This window comes from Zalophus californianus, chromosome 4 (assembly GCF_009762305.2).
Source record: "Zalophus californianus isolate mZalCal1 chromosome 4, mZalCal1.pri.v2, whole genome shotgun sequence".
NCBI classification, from domain to species: domain Eukaryota; kingdom Metazoa; phylum Chordata; class Mammalia; order Carnivora; family Otariidae; genus Zalophus; species Zalophus californianus.
Window position 1 is genome coordinate 104,531,075 of NC_045598.1, and position 23,786 is coordinate 104,554,860.

The 23,786-nt window shown below is 40.7% G+C and overlaps 1 protein-coding gene and 1 long non-coding RNA gene across 6 annotated transcripts; both read right to left on the minus strand.

The window, feature by feature from the left end:
* Positions 1 to 2,869, minus strand: LOC113909021. Its single transcript, XR_003515667.1, has 3 exons — positions 1,626 to 2,869; positions 863 to 952; positions 1 to 429 (listed from the first exon to the last, which is right to left on the minus strand). It is a non-coding gene; the product is annotated as an uncharacterized LOC113909021 (long non-coding RNA).
* Positions 2,870 to 6,878: 4,009 nt separating this feature from the next.
* ANP32E (acidic nuclear phosphoprotein 32 family member E) lies at positions 6,879 to 23,089 on the minus strand. 5 transcript variants are annotated; one of them, XM_027626221.2, is made up of 7 exons: positions 22,632 to 23,085; positions 19,633 to 19,782; positions 18,919 to 19,041; positions 17,818 to 17,983; positions 15,671 to 15,849; positions 10,486 to 10,540; positions 6,879 to 9,230 (listed from the first exon to the last, which is right to left on the minus strand). In XM_027626221.2, exons 1-7 carry the CDS (start codon positions 22,683 to 22,685, stop codon positions 9,163 to 9,165), a joined length of 795 nt encoding a protein of 264 aa, XP_027482022.1. In that variant the 5' UTR covers positions 22,686 to 23,085; the 3' UTR covers positions 6,879 to 9,162. The 5 variants fall into 5 exon arrangements, with proteins under 5 accessions (XP_027482022.1, XP_027482039.1, XP_027482029.1 ...); XM_027626238.1 differs by lacking the exon at positions 22,632 to 23,085 and adding an exon at positions 22,018 to 22,207; XM_027626228.1 differs by lacking the exon at positions 22,632 to 23,085 and adding an exon at positions 21,879 to 22,010.
* Between the last annotated feature and the right edge of the window lie 697 nt (positions 23,090 to 23,786).

Sequence of the window (23,786 nt, forward strand, 5' to 3'; positions counted from 1 at the left end):
TCTTTTTACTTTTTTAATATGGATACGAGAAAATTTAAAATTACTTCTGTGGCTCATATTTGTGATTAGTATTATATTTTTATTGATGAGCACTGATCTCAAACATTAAACAAGAATAAACAAGAATACTACATTCAATATAAATGTATAATCTCCCAAAAAACCAATAAATTGACAAGAGGTGTAGACAGCAGTCTCTTTGAGCTTTCATGGCACGAGTCTATCCCTCCTACCTGCATTGACAAAATCAGATCTTCACTGAAGTGAGCAAATCAAGGTTCTGTACCCTCTGAGCTTCCTGGGCACAAGCTTCGTTATTCGTCTATCTTCTATCATTTTTCTCTTGGCTCATAATCTCATGTTTAGACTGGATTCTTCAAGGGATAGGGTTGCATATTATTCATCTTCGTTTTCCATGCACTTTAGTGCCTTAAACAAAGGTATTAAAAGGTTTTTTAGGGGTACCTGGCTGGCTCATTGGGTAGAGCATGCAACTCTTGATCTCGGGGTTGTGAGTTCAAGCCCTATGCTGGGTGTAGAGACTATTTAAAAATAAAGTCTTTTAAAAAAAAAGTTTGCTGGGACACCTGGGTGGCTCAGTCGGTTAAGCATCTGCCTTCGGCTCAAGTCATGCCCCCAGGGTCCTGGGATCAAGCCCCACATCGGGCTCCCTGCTCAGTGGGGAGCCTGCTTCTCCCTCTGCCTGTTCTGCCTGCTGCTTCCCCTGCGTGCTCTCTCTCTGACAAATAAATAAATAAAATATTTTAAAAATAATAAAAAAATAAAATACTTTCTATAAAAGTTTGTTAAATGAACATTCTTCCACATATTATGCCTTTATCATAGCTACAGACCTCCTTACCTTAAAAAGCTTATGTACATAACCTCTCCATTGGTTTTCTTCTTCACCGGGTAATTGTGACCGACTTGTGAAGACAGAACACATAAAAACCTGAAAGTAAATCACAATCATGTGAACTAAAAATAATATATAACATAGAGTGACAGCTTTACAACCATCCTAGCACAGTGTATTTTACTATTAAGGACAGAGCCTTAGGGGCACCCGGGTGGCTCAGTCATTAGGCATCTGCCTTTGGCTCAGGTCATGATCCCAGGGTCCTGGGATCGAGTCTTACATCGGGCTCCCTGCTCAGCGGGAAGCCTGCTTCTCCCTCTCCCACTCCCTCTCTCTGTGTTCCCTCTCTTGCTGTCTCTCGCTGTCAAATAAATAAATAAAATCTTAAAAAAAAAAAAGGACAGAGCCTTAGAGACAGACCACAGAATTGATATTTCATCATTATGTAATGGCCTACATTATATGACCTCTTATTTGTCCCTGAATTCCAACAGCAACCTCATAGCTGATACAGAATAATGGTGGAAGGGAAAATAGATGACACAAAAAGGAAAGATTTATCATGAGATCAATGTGATGGCTTTGCCTCTTAATGTAGACCAGATAACAATAACCCTTTTCTCAGCAAGTAGTTTCTCAATCTTCTACCAGTTGTAAAAAAAAACAAATTCACTACCAACTTTCCCTGTGACAACATCAAAACAACACTGAAAACACAATCTCTCAATATGGGGGAGGGGGAGGAATCTTCCTCCTAAATATTTACCCTGTCAAAAGGAAAATCCTTTTCTGAGAAATGCTGTTACCCAACAGAAAATCTTGGCTTCTTAATATCCAGGTATGTTCCCATCTCTTATTTTAGATGAAGTGGTTGGTCTTCATTTAGTCCAGTTTTGTGACTTTTATAAAAGCCATTGAAAAGGCCTGAGAAACTAATCACATTAGATTTACTAGAGTTAAACATTTATAGGGGTGCTGGGCTGGCTCAGTCGGTAGAGCATGTGACTCGATCTCAGGGTTGAGTTCAAGCCCCACCTCGGGTATAGAGATTACTTAAAATAATTTTTTAAAAAATTAAAGGATGAGTTTGTTTCTACAGAATTAAGCAACTATAATTTTTTTGTAAGATCTTATTTTTAAGTAATCTCCACACCCAACATGGGGCTCAAATTCACAACCCTGAGATCAAGAGTCACATGCTCTACAGACTGAGTCAGCCAGGTGCCCCAGTGTCCTTTGAGATTTTTATAAAAATTGTATACACAAACTTATCTGAAGAGTGACTTACTAATCCCAATAAAAAGTATAATTTGATGAGTTTTTCTTCAATAGTTTGAGACACTTCTAACAAACTGCAGTTTAGTTGCCCTACCTAAAAGAAGAAAAAAACTCAAGTCCTAAGCTACTCCCCTTTACAAACCTTCCCCAGTGGACCGATTCTTTCCTTTTAGAGAAAGAAAAAACAAAAAAATCCTCAACCTGTGTTAAACCTCTTTATCAGTTTACATGTGGTCTAAGTGTCATTTTCCAGTGCTTTGTCTGTGAGTAGTTGGTTGCTCTAATACTTTCCAGAATTGCTTCGCCCTTAGGTACCAACTTGACTGAACTATTAAGACTCAGATCCAGCAAGTTTGGCTTTAAATAGGGAAAATGAAAACAGGAAAACCACAAAATAACTGGCTAGCTCCTGGAGACCAGAAGCAAGGCTCACAGAACAAGTCACTCGAGTGCAAACTTAAGCATGCACAAAGCAGCAGCAGCAGAGTGTCCTGAGCTCCAGTTGCATTTCCACCTTAGAAAGCTTGAAAATGTACAGAACACACCAACGTTTATACTTGCTAACTATATTAATGAATGTGAGCCCAAGAATAATTCAAATTTCAAATTAAATTAGGAAGAAAACAGCAGCTCTGTAAATCGTTCAGCGAGGATTGGAAAACGTAAAAGAATGAATGAAAAGGAAGGTCCTCAGGAAGGAACTGGCCGGCGAGTTTCTGCCCGCGGCAGCCGGGCGGACCGGGAAGAGGAAGGAAGCGGAAGAAGGAGCGAGGGCGTTTTTCCGCCGACCGTTGACGCCCCGGGTTCCCCCACCGCCGCCCCGCGCGTGCGCAGCTCGCTGACTGAAAGTTGCGGGAGCGCGCCGGCCCCCGCTTATCTAGGGGGTGGAAGGGGCGGGCGGGGCGAGAGCACGTGACCGGGATTGCGGCATTTGTGGCCCAATCCAAGACAACTGGGAAAGCGCCCTTGCAGAGCAATTCGGGTAGCCCCGGTTCCTGACCTCTTTTTAATCTCTTGGCATCTCGAGTCCCCTCTTGGGCCTAAGAATCTGGTTTTGCGCAACTTTTTGTCGTGCGTCCCGCAAATCAAATTAGGGGCACAGTCTGGAGTGAGGGGCGCTTTTTCTTTTTCTCCGTGATTAGAGTGTCAGCACTCTAATACCAAGGCCTGTTGCTCTCTCCCCAAGACGCTCAAATCCGATTTCTACTGCTGGAGACTCCAGAATCCCTGGAGGGCGTCTTGTTGTAAAAATAGTACTCTAAAAAAAGAAAAACTGGTTTATCTATATCTCAGGGGTTGAGGATTGGGGAAATTAAGGTAAAAATTTAAAGATGCAGGTGTTCCATTGGACTACGATAGAGAACTTACCTCAAAAACGTACCCCCGGAAGATCGCTTTATCTCAAAGCATTTAGGGGCGCCTGGTTGGCTCCCACGGCTAAGTGTCTGCTTCGGCTCAGGTCATGATCTCAGGGTCATGGGATCAAGTCCCGCATGGGGCTCCCTGCTCAGATGTGAGCCTGCTTCTCCCTCTCCCTCTGCTCCTCCCCCTGCTTATGCTCGCTCGCTCTCTCTCACATTTTCTCTCTCTCCAAATCTCTCGCTCTGTGTATTCAGGCCTTCTATCAAGAATCTAAAGTGATGGGCGCCTGGGTGGCTCAGTCGGTTGAGCGACTGCCTTCGGCTCGGGTCATGATCCTGGAGTCCCGGGATCGAGTCCCGCATCGGGCTCCCTGCTCAGCGGGGAGTCTGCTTCTCCCTCTGACTCTCTTCCCTCTCGTGCTGTCTCCCATTCTCTCTCTCTCAAATAAATAAATAAAATCTTTAAAAAAAAAAGAATCTAAAGTGATGACGCTGGGATAAGATTACCTACACGACATTGTTGGTAAACCCCAGAGGAGTATGAAAGGAAACAAGGCCTTAGAGAAACTCAATCTGAAGGCTAAAGCCCTTAAAGTGAAAAGGAAGTGGGGTAAAAGCGAAATGGATTGAGGCTGAGTTCTAACGTTCTAATCCTTCCCCTGCTGACCGCTACAGTGACAGCCCAGGAACCTTGGCAGTGGGGAATCAACAGTGCAAAAGGATAAAATGTCAAATATGTCAAAACAATTTAAAAAAAAAAGGATATCGCCCTCCATATATCCTATTATAGATAGCTTGGTAAAAATAAGACCCCTCACCCGGAATCCTAGTCAGAAAATTTCACTCATTTCCTACAAATACTAAATCCTCAACACAGCAGAAATGAATTCGCTCTGAACTCAGAGTATTCTCGTAAATGGAATGGGGGGGTGCATAGCAAAAAGTGCTGGACTTGCACTGACTTCTCTGCCCGAGTTGCTGCAGAGTGATTGTAATTGCTGCTTCCCTTTGCAGATGTTCGTTTTCCCTGGTGCTGCTGTCACTGGTTCTTAAGTATAGTTGCTTCCACTGCGGTTCCTCCCCTTACACTTAGAGGTTCTTCTACCAAGATGTCTTCCTCAGTCACAGCTGTCCATAGAAGTGATATTGAGCTCCCCTGAGCACACTGTTGCTGGCTTCTCTGGGCCAAGAGAAGACTGGGAGAAAATGCCTCCACGCAGCAAAACCCAGGAGTCTCAGTGAACTCATTCTGGGGCTGTGGAATGAGTTTATCCAACTAAAGTGGAGGCACAGATCATGGCCTTTATCTGCAAGATGGTGCCATCTGAATATTTAATAGGAGAATCACAGAAAATAGGAAAGCTTTGAGTGTCAGTTACTTCTTAACAGCTGAAATGGGTTTGGTTTTGTTTTTTTTTTCCACCAGTGTTGTGTGCCTATTGATGGCCTGTGTCAGGATTGACCAGTAATGTGAATGTGTCCATTTTTATAAGTAACCAGGTCCAAGTGATGCCTTAAGCAAAAATTTGAGTTATGTGTAAATATTCATAAATTTGAATGAGTCATAGTTGCTTCTGATTCTTAGAATTGCTATTATGGGGTAACCCTGCTTCAGTCTTATCACCCAAAAAAGTGACTGGATCTGTATGAGATAAAACTATTTTACCAGTATATATAGTATTTTTAAAGATGCTCCTGGAGATAACCCATTTTGTAATTTCCATTTTGTGGTATAACCTGTTCTCCTTCATGTTAGGACTGATCAACAGACTAACACAAGTAGCTGCCTCAGGCCAAATTACCCAAGCCAGGTTTTCAAATCTTAGGCTGATTAGTTCATGAAAAAGGAACGCAGTAGTAGAATGCTATTATTAAGCAACAGCTGCAGGATATCATTGCATCCAGTACTAGGAACAGAGGGGGAATTTTCAGCAACTGGGAGAATGTCACATGTTCCAAAGCCTCTCTTTAAAATACAGAGGGAATAAACACTACTTAAGTGTAATAAACGCTACAATCTCTCACAGAATTGCTTCATTATCTAACACCACCAAAATTTTTTAGTGTAGTTCTACCATTTTCTTTCACCACGGGGAAAAAGGCTTTGAATTTTTTAAAGATGTAAAACACATACACACAAAAACATTAATTTTAATAAACAATTTCTATAGTTGAGATATACTTCAATATTTTCCATCTCTCAAGGAGCAGAGTTCTGTAATTAAAATAACTTTTCAATATTAAACTGTACAAAATCACGAAAACATTAACATATTTGTGCCTTGACTTTGTACGATACATTCCAGAGTTGTCTACAAATCACTTCTCACTGGAAAAACAAAAGACAGCAAAAAAAAAAAAAAATTGGTTCAGGTTTCAGTCAAGGTGAACACGCAAGAATTGTTTGTATTATATTATCTAAGGATTCTGAAGATAAACACTATACAGTGTAAATGAAGACTTTGGATTCATTCTTTAAAACTATTGGTGTACAGGGGCACCTGGGTGGCTCGGTCAGTTAAGCATCTGCCTTTGGCTCATAATCACAGGGTTCTGGGATGAAGCCCTGGGTGGGGCTCCCTGCTCAGCGGGGACCTGCTTCTCCCTCTCTCATTCTCCCTGCTTGTGCTGTCAAATAAATGAATAAAGTCTTTAAAAAAAAAAAAACTATTGGTGTACAACAGATTTATAATCACTTTAGTTAACTATAGATAAGTTACTTCAACTGTAGGTAACAAAGTTATTACTTCAAACCAAAATACAAAAAGTACTGGCTCATTTGCAACTGTGGATGGAACCAGAGTGTATTACACTAAGGAAATAAGTCAATCAGAGAAAGATTAATTATCGTATGATCTCACTCGTGAAATTTAAGAAACAAAACAGAGGATCATAGGGAAGAGAGGAAAAAATAAGATGAAGGCAGAGAGGGAGACAAACCATAAGAGACTCTTAATCATAGGAAACAAACTGAGGGTTCCCTGAGGGGAGGTGCATGCGGGGATGGGGTAACTGGGTGATGGACATTAAGGGCATGGGATGTAATGAGCACTGGGTATTATATACAACTGAAGAATCAGTGAACTCTACTTCTGAAACTAATAATACATTATATGTTTATTAATTGAATTTAAATTTAAAAATATTAGGAATAAAACTGGCTCAGTTTGCAGCTCTGAAAGGAAAATTAAGGGAATCCAGAATTTTTTCTGCTTCTTGGACAAAAGAAAATAAGGCAGATGATGAGTTAAATTATTACACTGTAATGCCTCATATGACATCCAAGTGAGAACTTCCAAGCTGTTTCTGTTTTTAAAAAGATCTTCAAAGCCCCCGGTGGTGGTGGTCAAAAAGTGAATGTCATACACTGAAACTAGTAATTAACAACAAATCTTCCATTTATTTGAAGCAATTCAATTTCAAAAACTTTAAGTTACAGCAGTCACAGAAAAAAAACAGGGAAGTCAAAAACAATAAAAGAATAATCAGGAGTGCTGCGTTGTTTTTTTTTTAACACTGTCATGGCTTTATTCAAAACACAGTTGCACAAAAGTATTAACTTCAAAGTTTTTAAAGGAGAGTTTTGAGGAAATTTAACACACTATATACATACTGCCATACAAAGAGCATTAAAATAGGACCAAAAACTTCTACAAAATATAAAACCCACCCTTACTTATTTGCATGAAAATACCACCCACAAAGCTAAATAAGTCTTAAAAAGTTATTTGGAGGCTCTAAATGTTGTTTTCAAACCAAAGAACTCTAATTTTGATTGCACAATAAGATGATTGATAAGAAAGTCAATATATAGATTTCATTTTAAAAATAAGTATTTTATAGTCTGGCATATACTATGCAATGAGAATTCTTAGGGACTAAAACAGGGAATTTCAACTGTTAAAAAAGGAATAAAATGTTAGTCTTTTGGAGATTCCAATCCCCCCACTGAACTTGTTCCAAGAGTTTTAGTTCAGTCACTTGTGCAACTTTTTTAGTTTACCCACAAATAACTTTGTAATTTTTACTTTAAAACCCCAAGTCATACATCTGAAACTAAAAAAGTTCTTTACTCAGTAATTTAAATGTGTCCCAGTATAGAAGTATAACTTCAATTAATTTGCTGATGCTAACTAAAAAAAACTTACAGATATTCAAAACAAAGCAGAAAAAAATTTAGCCAAGATTTAAAAAGCAATTGCTTGAACACGGAGCCTCCACAACAAAAAAGGAGATGTACTTGTCTACTCATATTATTATATTTAGTAGCCATATAAAGAAACACACCTGTCCCAAATATTTTTCTATTTTTAATGGATTTCCACTTGAAAACAAATCTTAATTTTAATATTTAGTTTAAAATATTTTTCCAACTGCCCAGTATATTCCAATTAAATGCTATATCTGGTAATACCTTAAAACTAAGGAGGAATAATTAAAGGTTCTACTCAGAAAAATTAGAAATACTTTGCAGTGTGGCATCTAAATCATTTGGGAAGCTAACTTCCCAAAAAATCTGACTTGATTAATTATCAACAGGCAATTGTTCTGACTTTTGTGGAACATCAATGCTGCTTCTGAAAGCTTCCTTTGCTTTTCTTTCTTCACCCTATTAATACAGCCTGTACATCTTGTCAACCAAGAGAGATTTACAGAAAGCAGAATCTGTTGCATAAAACTGTATTGATAATAATATTCATATTTCAGAAAATACTCAATTTCTTTCACTTAGCTTGTTTAAAACTGAGATAGTCTGAAAAGGTGGTTGAGGTATAAAAGACTAAATAAAGGTTTTCCTGGGTAGCCATGTTTCCCAACTTTTTTTGGAGATAGAAGGAGGGGAGTAAAACAAGAAATGAAAGTGATCATAACAGAACTGAGGGAGGAAAATAAAGAATGTGCACTTAAAAACAAAACAAAATTAACAAACACTGGCATGTCATGATTCTCAGCTAGAAAAACAAAGAGCTCACCTGAATGTCTCTGAACTTTAGTACAAGCATTTTTTCCTTCAAAAACAAAATCTTATTAGTCACCTGGCTTAAAAGGTTTCAGAAGCCTCCACAAAAGCCATGAACTATATTGTTAAATAGAACCTTTGCTATTCTGCTCCTACTTTCTAAATTACTTATGTGACAAAAAAGCACCCAAATACCCTTAGCCAAACAAAAACAAAAAAGGTCATTGCCTTCAAACTAAAGATCTCTGGGTCACCTCTAAAAATATAACCAACTTATTAGTCAAGAGGCTATTTTCATTTCATATTCCAGCCAACTGTGATTTCAGTTAACTTATAAATAACTTTATAACCTTATGAATGAAATGCACGAAACTACGCCTGTGTAAAAGTGATCATGTTTTAATTATGGGCTAAAAATAACTAATACAGTGAGCTTGAATGAGAAAAATGAAGATTCTAAATAAATTGCTAGGGAATTTCACAATGGGGTCAAGGAAAATTTTTTCTCTACGTACAATATGATCATTAACAGACTAGTAAATCTTATTTGGAATGATAAGGCAAAAATAGTAAAACCACACTTTTCCTATAAAAAGTTACAGGTTATCTTCTGTAGGGATCGCTATGGTACATGAAGAAACAAAGAAGATGTGATCACTCTATTGCACACCCAGGAACATTAGGGAATCTGGTCTTAGAATGATCTAGTCATCTTCATCTCCATCATCTTCAGCATCTCTTTTCCTTTTTTCCCCTCGAAGACCTTCTTCTTCTGAAAGAAGAGTAAAAGAAAAATTGTAAAATACTAAATTTTTACAAATGAATATTTGTCAAATTACAGTTTTGAATCTATCTTATTGAAAACTTAATGGCATAAAAAAATTATACGTTAAGTTTCCTCTCGGTGTACTGAACAGACTTAACAGACTTAGAAATCCATAAATAATGACAGCTTGCTCTGCATCCTTGTGGCCAAATCATGAATTACAGATCAAGAACTAAGGGTTTGTCATTAAAAGAATCATTAGTAAATTTTTAAATTTATTTTGAAAGGCCTAGGTAAAGAGTACTAGAGAGCAAATCTGAAAAGAACATTATCTGGGAGTTCAACTGCTCTTCTCTTAGAGATAAGGCTTCATTCACCCTCTTTAAAATGAAAGACCTAAGAAAATAATAAATTAAGCTCAAGGTTATCTCATCTCTTCATACCGGTTTTGAAAATAAATGTTATAGGCTGGTGGGTTTTTTTAATGAAATTATTGAATGCCCTGAAAAAATTACTTTTTTTTTTAAGATTATTAATTTATGGGGCCTGCGTGGCTCAGTTGGTTAAGTGTCTGCCTTCGGCTCGGGTCATGATCCCGGGGTCCTGGGATCAGGCCCCACATCCGGCTCCCCGCTTGGCAGGAAGCCTGCTTCTCCTTTTCCCTCTGCCTGCTTGTGCTCACTCGCTCTCTCTGTCAAATAAATAAAATCTTAAAAATATTATTTATTTATTTGACACACAGAGAGAGAGAGAGAGGACAAGTAGGCAGGGCAGCGGGCAGAGGGAGAGGGAGAAGCAGGCTTCCCGCTGAGCAGGGAGCCCGATGCAGGGCTCAATCCCAGGACCCTGGGATCATGACCCGAGCCGAAGCCAGTCACGTAACCGACTGGGCCACCCAGGCGCCCCAGAAAATTACTCTTTTAAAAAGGTTTTATGGGATGAGGTGGCTCACCCAGACATCTGCCTTTGGCTCAGGTCATGATCTCAGGGTCCTAAGATCGAGTCCCACATCAGGCTCTGCCCTAAGCTTGGAGCCTGCTTAAGATTCTCTCTCTCCCCGTCCTTCTGCCAAACCCCTACCACTTGCGCACTCTCTCCTCTCTCTCAAAAAAAAAAGTTTTACACCTCTCAAGGCACTCGATGTTACCAAAATCAAATCAGAGACCAGTAATAATTTGAATTATAAACACATTCTTTCAAGTATGTGAATAATAGCTGTAACTTTAATGTTAGGATTTTTTTTATGGCTAATGTAACTCACCCTCTTCTTCCTCTTCTTCCCCTTCTTCAACATAATCATCATCATCTTCTTCATCCTTGAAAACCAAATATTCAGTTTGAGAATAAAAATCCATGACACACTTTTCACTGTTTAGTAGTAATACATTCTAACAAGAGCAAAAAAACCATGGTTATTCTGTGTTCTGACAACCTCTGCCTAACTTACATGTGTCTTTTTTAAGAACCCAGCTAAATCTAGTTTATGAAAGTACGTTATGTTTTAGACCAGCGCTGTTTAAAAGAATTTTCTGCAACAATGGAAATGTTCTGTATCTGTGCTGTCCACGTGTGGCTACTGAGCATTTAAAATGTGACCAGTACAAGGGTGCCTGGCTGGCTGAGTTGGTAGAGCATGCAACTCCGGATCTCAAGGCTGTGAGTTCGAGCTCCACAGTGGGTGTAAAGATTACTTAAAAATAAAAAAATCTTTAAATAATAAAATAAAATGTGACCAGTATAAATGAGGAACTGAATTTTTCATTTTATTTAATTTTAATTTAAATAACCAAATGTGCCCAGTGGCTACTATAATGGACACAGTAACTCGACAATTTCAAAGAAAGGTTTTCTATTTTATAGAGTGAGATAGGAATTACCTGAATCCTAGCCCCAACATAGTTACATGCATTGAATAAGTCACTTAATTTCCCTGGACCTCAGTTTTCCACTCAATAAAAGAAAGTATTCATCTAGAAAGATCTCTAAGTTCCTTCTACATCTAAAAATCTATACATCAAAACAGCAATGTCAAAAAAAATCACAAAACTTAAATCTACAACTTTTGTGGAAGGAGCTGTCTACCGTCTTATACTAAACCTAACAAACCTTGCTCTTGAATAATCAGTCATAATAATTGATCATGAACATGACACTAATATTTGCCGATTCCCTCGGAGCCTATCAAAATACGTAGGATGGTTTTCTCCTTTTAAAAATGACCCTGGCCTCTACTTTGAATTGTATCTCTTCCTAGTTTTCATGCTTTCTCCTTTCAATTTTACTACTTCAATTTTAATCTGCCATGAATTCAGAAAATAGACTGACAAGCTTATTAGAGAATTGAATATAAAAGAGAAAATAGGTTCAGAATAACAGCTTGAACACTCTCCTACAAAGAAAATGTCTTTTAGGGGCACCTGGGGGGCTCAGTTGTTAGGCAGTCTGCCTTCAGACGCCTAACAACTGAGCCCCCCAGGTGCCCCAATAAATAAAATCTTAAAAAAAAAAAAAGAAAAGAAAATGTCTTCTGTTGCTATATTTTGGCTAATCAGAGGCCTTTCACACTTACTGCCATGTTCCAAATAGTTGAGTTCTACCATATGTGTGAAAAAAATGGAACCAACCTAGGGTCTCCCCTCCAGCCCCACAAAAGTTTACTGCTCCTTCAAAATACTTAATTGGCAAATGTCAAGAACTGCTGGGTAGTTAGGGAAAAACTTGGACAACCCATCCTTTTCACAGTACCCACAGCCCCATTTGTGTCTAGAAATACTCAACAGAACCTAATTTCCCAGCACATAGCTAGCATCCCCTGAGAAACTCGACTGCACGACATTTCTATCAGAAATCAATCTTATACAATCCATTCAAACACCGAAAAGCATTCTGTACCAGAACACCATCAAGATATAAGGAGGAGAGGGAATAAATGGGGCAGTCAATAGTATAAAAAGGAATCACAATAAAAATCAGGAGAACCTAAAGCTTTAAAGAAGAAAAGAAAGGAAGAGAAGGTAGAAGGGAGAGGGGACAGGGAAGAGGAAGGAAGGGAGGGGAAAGGAAAGAAAGAAAAGAAGAGAGAGAGAAAGACAGACAAGGGACACATTTTAAACACCTCAGATCTGTGGAGAATGATAAATGAGGATGTTTAAATATTTGCGATTTTTTAAAAATACACTTGAGATATTAATCACATTTATTCTTTGATAATTTAAAAACGCCCAAGTCTCAAAAGCTAATTGTTTCTCTGGATTTTGTTTTAAACAAAATATGGTTAGATTAATTGATTGATGGTTGTAAGCCTTTTTTAAAATGGAAGTATAGCTGCCAGACAACATTACCTTAGTTTCAGGTGTACAACATGGTGATTCAACAAGTTTGCACCTTAAGCTTTGCTCACCGCAAGTACAGTAATCATCTAAGCCTTTAGTTTTTAATATAATCTATGAGGTAATATCCCTCAATAAAAACTCGGCTTTCACCAAAGGCTTGTTCAGTAGAAACTATGGTCTTTTCCTCACTAATGGGAAAGAACATGTTTCCTCATTGTACTCTATAGTACAGAGGGATCACAATTCCCAATTCTTCTAAAGCCCCCATTCCCATTTTTTTAATTTTTTTAAAAATATTTTTATTTATTTATTTGACAGAGAGAGAGATAGAGCAGGAACACAAGCAGGGGGAATGGGAGAGGGAGAAGCAGGCTTCCCGCCGAGCAGGGAGCCCAATGTGGGGCTCGATCCCAGGACCCTGAGATCATGACCTGAGCTGAAGGCAGACGCTTAAGCAACTGAGCCACCCAGGCGCCCCTCCCCATTCCCATTTTTAAAGAAATATACTACACAAACATAAAGCCCTTCTTTATGCATAGTAATTTCTTACCTCTGAAAAGTAACTGAAATAAAAATAATACTCAAACCAAAAACAACTACTCAAATCCCATTCCTATCTCCTTCTACTTTCTTTTTAAATCTCAGTAGTCTCAGAAGCTTCTACAGACTCTCACCTTCTAAAAATAAGTTTAAAACATAACTATTTAAAAAATATTAAAAACCATTTCATCATGTTTGAAAACTTCCGGTCCATGCTAGCCAGGTACTCCACTGACTTGACATTGTGGGTATCATCTCAGAGATTTTTGCTCTATACTTGACTATGTCACTTTTATTTTTTTTTTAAGAGAATCTTTTTTCTTTAATATTTTATTTATTCACTTTTGTGACACAGAGGGGGAGAGAGAGGGAGGGAGAGAGAGAGAACACAAGCAGGGGGAGAGGCAGAGGAAGAAGCAGACACTCCCCGCTGAGCAGGGAGCCCAATGCGGGGCTCGATCCCAGGACCCTGGGATCATGACCTGAGCTGAAGGCAGACACCCAACCATCTGAGCCACCCAGGCGCCCTGCCTAGGTCACTTTTAGTTAATATTCCCCAATATTCAGTGGAATGATAAACACAAACATCTACAGATGGTTGAAAGTCATCTTTAAACTACTTAATACTATTTAGACTTAATGAAGAATTACTAGCAAAGAAAAAAGCCAAATGCAAAATAACATGAGTCCATTATTTTACTAAATAACTTAAAACTTAGGGGAGGGATGCCTGGGTGGCTCAGTCGTTAAGCCTCTGCCTTCGGCTCAGGTCATGACCCCAGGGTCCCGGGATCGAGCCCGGCCTCCCTCTCCTCCTGCCTGCCGCCCCCCTGCTTGTGCGCTCTCGCTCTCGTTCTATCTCTCCAACAAATAAATAAATAAACTCTTTTAAAAATAAATAAATAAGGCTTAGGGGGAAAATAGTCAAGCTGTATGCTGATGTAAACTGAACAGGCTGATTTTCTCTATGAACGCTTTAAGTGCTGTTCTTCATTATTGGACAGCTGCCAACTTACTAAGGCGCCAAACAAGTTTAAGTTCTATTTTTTCCACAGTAGTTTCATAATTAAAATGGTATCAGAAAAAAATTATCATTGATCAGTGATATTATCTACCTAACCAATGTAAAAGTCATAAGGAGAACAAATAAGAATACTAACAATTTCTAGTCTAAATAAGAGATGCTATTTTTAATAATAAAAACTTGAACTATGGGGCGCCTGAGTGGCTCAGCTGGTTAAGCAACCGCCTTCAGCTCGGGTCATAATCCTAGAGTCCCGGGATTGAGTCCCGCATCAGGCAGGGAGTCTGCTTCTCCCTCTGATCTTCCCCCCTCATGTGCGCTCTCTCTCTCAAATAAATAAATAAAATCTTAAAAAAAAACTTGAACTATGAAAATAAAACTCAGTAGTTTAAAAACATTATAAGAAAATAGTAATTCCCAGGGGCAAAAGATCATTTGTTCAAGTCAACTGAAACTTCCTGTGAGCTTACTACGTCCCTGTCAATGTATTAGATGCTGAGATACAAAGACGGATGACCCTCCCCCTAAGGAGTTCACCATCTGGTAGAAAGTGGCCAAATAAACAAGTTTTTACAAAAGTGTCTACAGGCAACAGAAGACTAAGAATCAAAGGTAACGGAGGAAGGAGTGATTATCTATAAAAAGTTACAGAAAGCTTCAATAATGAGACAACTCCAGAACTGAGTTTTTAAAGAGTTCAGAGAACATGATCTGGGTGTCAGTCACACAAGTATATACATCAGTAAAATGTCATGAACATGTACATAAAATCAGCGCACTTTCCAGGCTTCAACTATACTTATGTTTACCTCAGTAAAAAAGAAAATAAAGTTCATCAGAGAGCACGGGTAAAGTCATTTCAGATAAGAGTAAACAATGTATCTACAGACAGAAAGGCAAGAAATAGCTTGGTGTGACAATTTAATTTGGTATTGAGGGAGGAGAGAGAAGGAAGCAGGGGCTAGATAATGATGGGCCTTGTATCCCTGGGTGCCAACAGGGAGACATTAAATGTTTCGAGCAGGCCAGTGATATGATCACATTTGCATGCAGGCACTGTGAAGGAGACACCTAAGTGGTGACACTGTATTCAGAGAGACCATTTGGAAAGCTACTACAAAACCATAAGCAAGAAATAATTAGGGAAAGGAAAGTCTTCCTGAGTGCCTACAATGTGCCAGGGACTGGATACTTTACATATATTATCTTGTTAAATCCTTAAAAGAGGCCTAAGAGGTTGATACAATCTTAGTTTTATAAATGCAGAAGCTGAGGCTCAGAAACTTTTGTAAAATGTTTCTACCACACCATGGCGCGCAGCTTCAGGCAGAATGGGTTTGAAAGATATCTGGGCGGTAAAATCAGTAGGTGTTTTTGATAATCTGGATACAGTATGAGCTGGGGGACAGTGGGAAAAATGACAGGCAGATAGATCCACTCAGACCCACAAGCTAGGAACAACTTTCAGATTTCTACACAACTCACTATTTGTATAGCACTTGGCCCTATGCCTAAATAATTTTCAGCGCACATAAAAAGTGCCTATTCACCTGGATTTCTTCTTTCATTAAGTATGAGAGGCCCACTTCCTCCTCTCCCTCTCCCAATTCCGAGCCTGCTTCATCTTCATCCTCATCTTCCTCCTCCTCTTCTTCCTCCTCCTCTTCTTCATATTCTTCAGGTGGACCAGCTTCATCTTCCTCTTCCTCTTCTTCATCTTCATCTCCATCTTTAAAAATATTTTAAAAGACGAGCAAATGGCTGAGCAAATGTTTCTTGCTAGTATGTTGATCCTATCTGCCCTTGTCCCAATCACCTCAAACTCTTAAGTCAATGGGTAGATGGAAAGTATCTCAGGGTGATTTTCTTTTTTTAAGATTTCCCTTTTAAGGGGCACCTGGGTGGCTCAGTCGGTTAAGCTTCCGACTCTTGATTTCAACTGAGGTCATGATCTCAGGGTCGTGAGTCAGGCTCCACATTCAGTGGGAAGTCTGCTTGACTCTCCCTCTGCCCCTCTCCCTGCTGATGCGCCCATGCTCTCTCTCTAAAATAAATAAATCTTTAAAAAAAAAATTTCCCTTTTACAATATCCGTATTTACTATTTGAGAAATGTGGTTTCTATTTCTTTTTAAAGATCTTATTTATGGGGGCCTGGGTGGCTCAGTCATTAAGTGTCTGCCTTCAGCTCAGGTCATGACCCCAGGGTCCTGGGATCGAGTCCTGCATCGGGCTCCCTGCTCAGTGGGGAGCCTGCTTCTCCCTCTCCCACTCTCTCTGCTTGTGTTCCCTCTCTTGCTGTGTCTCTCTGTCAAATAAATAAATAAAATCTTTTAAAAAAAATTAAAAAATAAAGATTTTATTTATTTATTTGAGAGAGAGAGAGAGAACAAGCTGGGGGTAGGGGCAGAGGAAGAGGGAGAGGGAGAAGCAGAATCCCCACTGAGCCGGGAGCCCGACAACGTGGGGCTTGATCCCAGGACCCTGGGATCATGACCTGAGCCGAAGGCAGACGTTTAACCAACTGAGCTGCCCAGGTACCTTGAGAAATATGGTTTCTATTTTTTTTTAAAGATTTTATTTATTTGAGAGAGAGAGCAAGCAAGAGAGAGCACAAGCAGGAGGAAGGGCAGAGGGAGAAGCAGACTCCCCTGCTCAGCAAGGAGCCTGATGTGGGACTTGATCCTGGCACTGGGATCATGACCTGAGCTGAAGGCAGAGGCTTAACTGACTGAGCCACCCAGGCACCCCGAAATATGGTTTCCAAATACTGAAATATTTCCAATGTATAGATTTTCATCGAAACATTACACGCATTCAAGTTTGTTTTACCTTGTGGACACTTCAAAACCCACTTCTCTATCATTCTATCATTTTCTAATATTGTTTATCCATCAGATTTCTTTTTACAGTACAAAAATTTTCAACCAAGTATAACAAACAGTGTCCCATTACTAACAGCCATTCCATCATCTGATCTGTTAGTCACCCATTTATCCAATAATATATATTCATCACCTAATTCTAACACATTTCCATCACCACCCCCACCCCACCACCCCCAGCCTCGAAAAAACTCATAGTCATTAACAGTCACTCCCCAGTCTCCTCTCACCCAGCCCTGGCAACCACTACTCTACTTTCTGTTTCTATGAATTTGCCTATTCTGGACATTTCATACAAATGGAGTCACACAAAATGTGGCCTTTTGTGTCTGGCTTCTTTCACTACATAGAATGTTTTCAGTACTATAACATGTATCAGTACTTCATTCATTCTTATGACTGAATAATAGTTCATTGTATGGATATATCACATTTCGTTTATCCATCAGTTGACAGGCCATTCAGGTTGTTTCTATTTCTTAATTATTATGGATAACACTACAAGGAATGATTCCTTTTTTTAAAAAAAGGTACTATTTTTTTTAAAAAGGTACTATTTTAAAAGTTCCCACTTCTACTTGGTGGTAGTTAAACAAGTTTATACAGATATAAAATTTCACAGAGCTTGATAGTATAATAATCATTAAATTCCCTATCAGAAATCTGAAAGAAGAAATACAGGATTAGGGCTGTGGGTTTGTAATTTTTCTTGTCTTACTAATATCTTTTTTTTTTCAACACCCAAACATCCAGGCCCAATCTAAATTGCATGGCTAGGCTGGAGTCTATATTTATAAGCATTAAGAATGATTACCCTCATCATCCTCCTCTTCTGAGTCTGGTGCTTCGTTATCCTCCTGATCAAATCCATCTAAGTAAGTGATTTGCTGCAGCAGTTCAAAAATACTTTCTCTGTAATCTTCCAGGTTTGTGATCTCACAGTTAAACAAGTCAAGACTTTTCAAATTTTTAAGATTTTGCTGGAAAAGTAAAAAGTTAAAACTTACATTTTGAGATTTTAAATACTATGTTATTTCTTTTTCATTCATGAACCAGGAAACATATATTTGAAATCAAAAGGATGATTTTTGGATTTTTCAAATTTTATAATGAAGGGCTATTGTATCAATTATCTCTTTTTTTAAAGATTTTATTTATTTATTTGAGAGAGTGAGCAAGCGAGCGAGCATGACCGGGGGGGGGGGGGGGGGGAGAGAAGAAGGGAAGCAGGATCCCCACTGAGCAGGGAACATGATGTGGGGCTCGATCCCAGGACCTCAGGATCAAGACCTGAGCTGAAGGCAGATGCTCAACAGACTGAGCCACCCAGGCGCCCCCCAAATCAATTCCCTTAATGAGGCCCTGTATGTAAACTCCGCAAGAGTAGGAACTTTGTTTTGTTCACCGCTGAATCTCCAGCACCTGGCTATACTATAGTAGCCACTCAATATATTCTGTTGACCAAATATGTGCATAAATAGGCAACAACAATAATGTGGTTAGCTTAAATCCAGTCAAGCTTATTATCAATACTTTCAACCTCCTCCCAAGTTTTTTTTAAAATTGGAGCAACAATTTTCTGAGTTTCACTTCATCTCATACCAGGAAACAAAGGAGCAAATAATAAAATAACTCAAAAAAAAATCAAGAAGGAAGGAAAAAGAATAGAATTTAAGAAAATACTAGGAAGTTTGAAACCAGATATTCAACTCCTGAAGTTAACGATCAAATAAATTTCTCACAGATTTATCTGAATGTTTTACTCTAAGAGAAGGGAAAGCAATAACCATCTAGATAAAAACATGTAAGAAATTTCAGAAGTTTCAAAGAGTGAAATATAAATCATTAAGATAAAACACAAGCAAATCTCAGAAAATCAACCAAAAAAGAGCAAGTCCAGAGACCTTCCACTCACCAGAGCTTCTACTGTACTGAGATCTTTGATTTTGTTTCCACTCAGATTGAGGTAGGTAAGATTTGGACATTTCTCTGCCAGGACTTCCAAACCTCCAGAAATTATATTGTCACTAAGTTCCAACTATATATTTAACATGGAGAAAAAACAAACAATGGTGAAGGCTTAGGGCAGATCAGATTTTTTTTAAGTTTTTTAATTTATTTAAATAACCTCTACACCCCATGTGGGGCTCGAACCTACAGCCCCGAGATCAAGTGTCGCATGCTCTTCTGACTGAGCTAACCAGGCACCCCCAGATTTTTTAAAATATATCAATCTGAAGAAGAAAAACAACTGTCATTCTGTCTGTCACAAATTATTAATTTCCAAATTCCCACCTATAATCACCAAATAATATATTAGAAACCCTACATAAAAAGCTTCTAACCCAAGTTTGGCTCCAGATGTGTTCCAGAAAGATTTTATGTTTCAGAGAAAAACATTTGATAGATATTAAATCCAAATTCATGTCAAAAGCAATTTCACTATTAAGTTTAAATTTCCAAAAGCGGTATTAGAGCTGATTCTAAAATCCTACATAACCCATTTTCTTATCTCTAAAAATTTAGAATCTTCTCATTAAAAGGCAGAATGGTTGTTTCATTTGGCCAAAACCTAGACATATTAGCCCTTGGCATCAAAATTATGATTTCACACTTAATACCAACTTACCTTTCGAAGTTTATTTAAGCTAGGCAACCGGGCCAGTGAACTTAGTTCCACATTAGCCATACTCAGAAACTCTAGTTTTTTAAAAGTATCATTCAGGCCTTCAATTTCCCCATTGACACACAGGCAATTATCAAGGACTAACTCTGTCACCTGTAAGACAGAAAATGAATGATTCTTTACTTTGCAGTCTGTTTAGCAAAAGACCTGGGTCAAGACACACTGGAAATGTGAATATTAAAACCATCAATCCCATTACAAAGATCCTTTCTCTCCTCCCCCACCAAAAACTGAGACAACCTAAAGTCATCATTATAAGTTAACCTTTTAAATTTAAACTTAGACCAAGAAGTTCAATGCCTGCTCAAATCACTGATGCATAAAAAATGAAACTTTGAAAAAGGTCCCATGTGAAACTTACTTCTGCGCCTGATGAGGATTCTCAACATTAGGGCATATATTTATGCAGTGAGGGGATGACTAGGCTATACTGGGAAAGGGTTCAAGTGAGCTGCCCTAAAACAGCAGGGAGAAAAAAGGAAACTATTTTTTTCACGTTTCAAGTTTAAACCCCCTTATCTTTGGTTGATAAATGCCACCATAACTCAAAAATACCTTGTTACCCTTCATGAAGAAATGTTAGAAAGCTCATTCTGAGAAAGCTGGCTTTGGGAGGTTATTTGTTCTTAATAGCAGGGCCAAACAATGTGACCCAGAACAATACATCATTGACAAAATGTTATTTCTCTGTAACACCCTGGTAGCATTATTGCGGACTTTTCCCCATGGGGGGGGCGGGGCGGGGACTGCATCCTCCTATTAGGTCAGAGCTGTAGGACAAAACTTGCTGGTGTGCACCTAAAAGGACTTAATCTAAGGGGGAGACAGGAGACCCTGGATCTCTACTCCCAATGCAAAAGTATGTCTGAGGAATTTTGAGGGCTAAAAACTAACAACAAGGAATGCCACCTTCTCTATCTGAATACGACTTCGAAATAATTATTTTACAGACCAGAGAAGGCCTAGGATCTCCCGTTTAGAGAGGTAAGGAAGCCAAGGCCCAAAAGGTAAGAATAAGAATGACTTGGCTAGGGTCATCCAGTTGGTATGACAGAGCTGTGCCTCCACTCTCAATCTTCTGACTCCTAGTCCAGCTGAGCGGAGAAGAGAGGGCCACCAGATTTGGTGTCAGAAAACCAGTTCTTCCACTTGAGTAAATAACTTAACTGCCCTGGGACTCGGTTTGCTAATTTGGATTCTACAACAATACAATCCACCTTACAAGTCTGTCCGAAGGAGAAAAGTAAATGATAAACACCAAAAGTGTTCTGTAAACTGTAAAGAGCTATACAAATACAAGCGACCGTTATTACACCACCGGGGAGGAAGGAGAGGCTGCAAAAAGCAACCTCTGGCACCCCCCAAAATTGGAAAGGAAACTACTACTGGTAGGGTAGGTAAACGAAAGAGGGTAAAGGGGAGCAAATCTGCTTTTCCAACCCAAGACATACAAAAGCATTCTAAATGTGTGCTCCTGAGAGGCAGTTGTTTAAAGTTTGATTTTGTTTGTTTTCCTCAAGCCCCCAAAGAGTAGGCCCTAGAAAACTCCCAGATCTCTCTGCGATGATAGTAGCGACTGTTTCCTTCTCCTTGCCCTTTGCTAATTTCAGGGATACATAAAGGAAAAAAAAGTACATAAAGACCTTGGGTTCCCACTCTGCACGCCGCCACAGCCCACCACACAGACCCTACTCATCTTCTGCGCTGGTTTGCACAGGCACCACCCTCGCCCTGTTGAAAACAGCTACATCCCTTATATTCCACTTCGAGTGTTTATTTCAGAGGCCGCAATTAATAAGACTCTTGACGCTTTCCCCTGCGGTCTGAAGTGCGAGGTTCCTCACTGGCCACCCGCCGCGCTCTCGCGACCAGCCGCTCCGACCCACGGAAAACCCCACACGCGGCGGGGACTACTCAAGAGAAAGACGGGTCGCCTCCCGGCCCGGGTTCCCAGCCCCTCCGCCCCGGGAGGGAAGGGCTGGGGGAAGCCGAGGAGGCGCCCTCGAAAAGGAGGCGGAAACGCCTCACGTCCGACCCCAGAAAAGTTGACCGCGACCAGCCTCACGTGGCCCCTCCCAAGGCCATCTCTTTAACTAAGGCGACAGCAGCAAGAGCGCATCATTTAGTTTCGCCGAATCCATCTTCAAAGCACAGAACTACTACGACCCATTTGTTGAGTTTTGTGAAACCTTCTCCGGGGATCAAATTCGGAGTTGCGGCCACTACGATACGACACGCCGAATATCGTCACACCGCGGGGGGACGAAGAGGATTACGCCTCGCGTCCCCTCCCCACCTCCGGTCTCTGCGACGACTCCCAGAACTTACCCGCCGCGGGGGAACCGACCGCTGACCCAGATTCCGCCCGGCGGCGGTCGGCGCGCGCCGCTTCCCGGGGGAGTGGGCGCCGCCGGCCGCGGGCGGTCCTCACACTCCGCCAGGGACCCCAGCCCGCGCCCGGCGCGACGTCACACACCCGCGGCCTCGAGCCCGAGGACACCCCCCAAAAAAGAAAGAGTTGGCAGCACTGCAGAAAAGTTGGACTAACTTCTCAGGCGACGATGGCTGCGGCAGGGGCAAGTGGGACTGGGGGGTCGCGCCCACGCCGCCGGCCCCTGGGAGGAGGAGGAGGGAACCAAGCGGCGGAGCTGCCCCCAGCACCCCGCTTCCCGCCCCCACTAGGCCTGGACTCCCGACTCGAAGAGAGCCTAAAGAGGCTAAGCCCCCAGGCACACAAAAACGCCCCTAGAAACTTAAACCCTTCGCCATTTTAAGTAGAAGATTTTAATGATTTAACACTTTGAATTAAATATCCCCCCAACCCTAACCCCAGGTGGGGGGTTAATTCATTACCCCTCCCCACACACCCACCCGCACCCCCAGAAACCCGATCCTCTGAATACAGGTCTGGTGGGGAAGGGGAGGGGGCTGAGTCATCTCACCTCCTCCGGGGCTCTGTTCCTTAACTCCAGGTTAATCCTCTTCTTCATCTCCATGTCCTCCTCCTGCTCTTCTGCTACTACTCCCTTCCCTTACCCTTTCCTGCCTTTCGCACTACCCCCAACCCTTAAATTTTTAAAAGATTTGGAAATGAATGAAAAGAAAAGCAAATATAAACGCCCACCACCTCCAGATAGGTGTGGGGGAGAAAGAAGAGAATAGCAAATGGAGTCCAAGGAGTTGGGACTCTAACTCGGCTGCCCCCACCTCCTTGTCCACACACTCGCGCGCACTCACACGCACGCACACACACACACGCACGCGCGCACACACACACGCGCGCGCACACACACACACACACACACACACACACACACACCGCAGTTCCTTCCCCTTCAATGGCTGCTCTGAGACTGAGCCTCCATGACACGGCACCGCCAACCCCCTGGCCTACACTCCACCCACCTCCCGAATGTATTGGTTAATTCTTCAGCATCGCACTGTTTCATTGGGCTGCATTAATGTCCATCAGTCTTCAGGGTGGACCTGAACCAGAAGCGCTGTGTCTATTGGCTATGACCAAGCGCGCAGTTAACTCCGATAGGTCCGGGAGGGTGTTCGTCCTGGGGAAAAGATTTTGAATCCCAGTAGCCCCCCGCCTTTTCTTTGTGTGGTTGGCGCGCTTTCCCTAGGCGTTCGGACGGTTTTGATACCTGCTGGATTTGTTTTTTTGTTTTGTTTTGTTTTTAGTGTGAAAGGGAGGAAGAAAGCATCCTTCTTATGTACCCAGGTTGCAGGAACTCATAATCTGGCACACAAACACGCACCGGCTCTTGGCTGTTTTAAAGCACCTTGCGGCCAAGGTGCACATGAGCTTTCGTGGCACTGCCCGGCTGGGGGATAGGCTTCTGGTGCAGAACCAGACGCGAGATAAAGATAGTATTTTAACTTCCAACATGAAGGAGTGAACGTTTTTTAAAACACTTGGGTGATGTATGTAAGTTAGGCACCTTTAAACAAAACTAGCCTGGAGGAATTGTTACTGAGGTAATGGTTGCTGTAATAAACACCAAGACCTTGGAGAAAAAACAGTGCTGGACTAGTGAAAATCAGACATCAATTCGCATAGAAATGGTACTGCAATGCCTCTCTTTTCT

What these genes read in the sequence shown, in the direction of transcription:
- ANP32E (XM_027626221.2), bottom strand. Translation starts at nt 22,685, where the DNA reads ATGGAGATGAAGAAGAGGATTAACCTGGAGTTAAGGAACAGAGCCCCG. An exon ending in GGAACAGAGCCCCGGAGGAG is followed by an intron (nt 19,783 to 22,631) that starts GTGAGATGACTC and finishes TCTGTCTTACAG; the next exon opens with GTGACAGAGTTAGTCCTTGA. An exon ending in GCTTAAATAAACTTCGAAAG is followed by an intron (nt 19,042 to 19,632) that starts GTAAGTTGGTAT and finishes TTAAATATATAG; the next exon opens with TTGGAACTTAGTGACAATAT.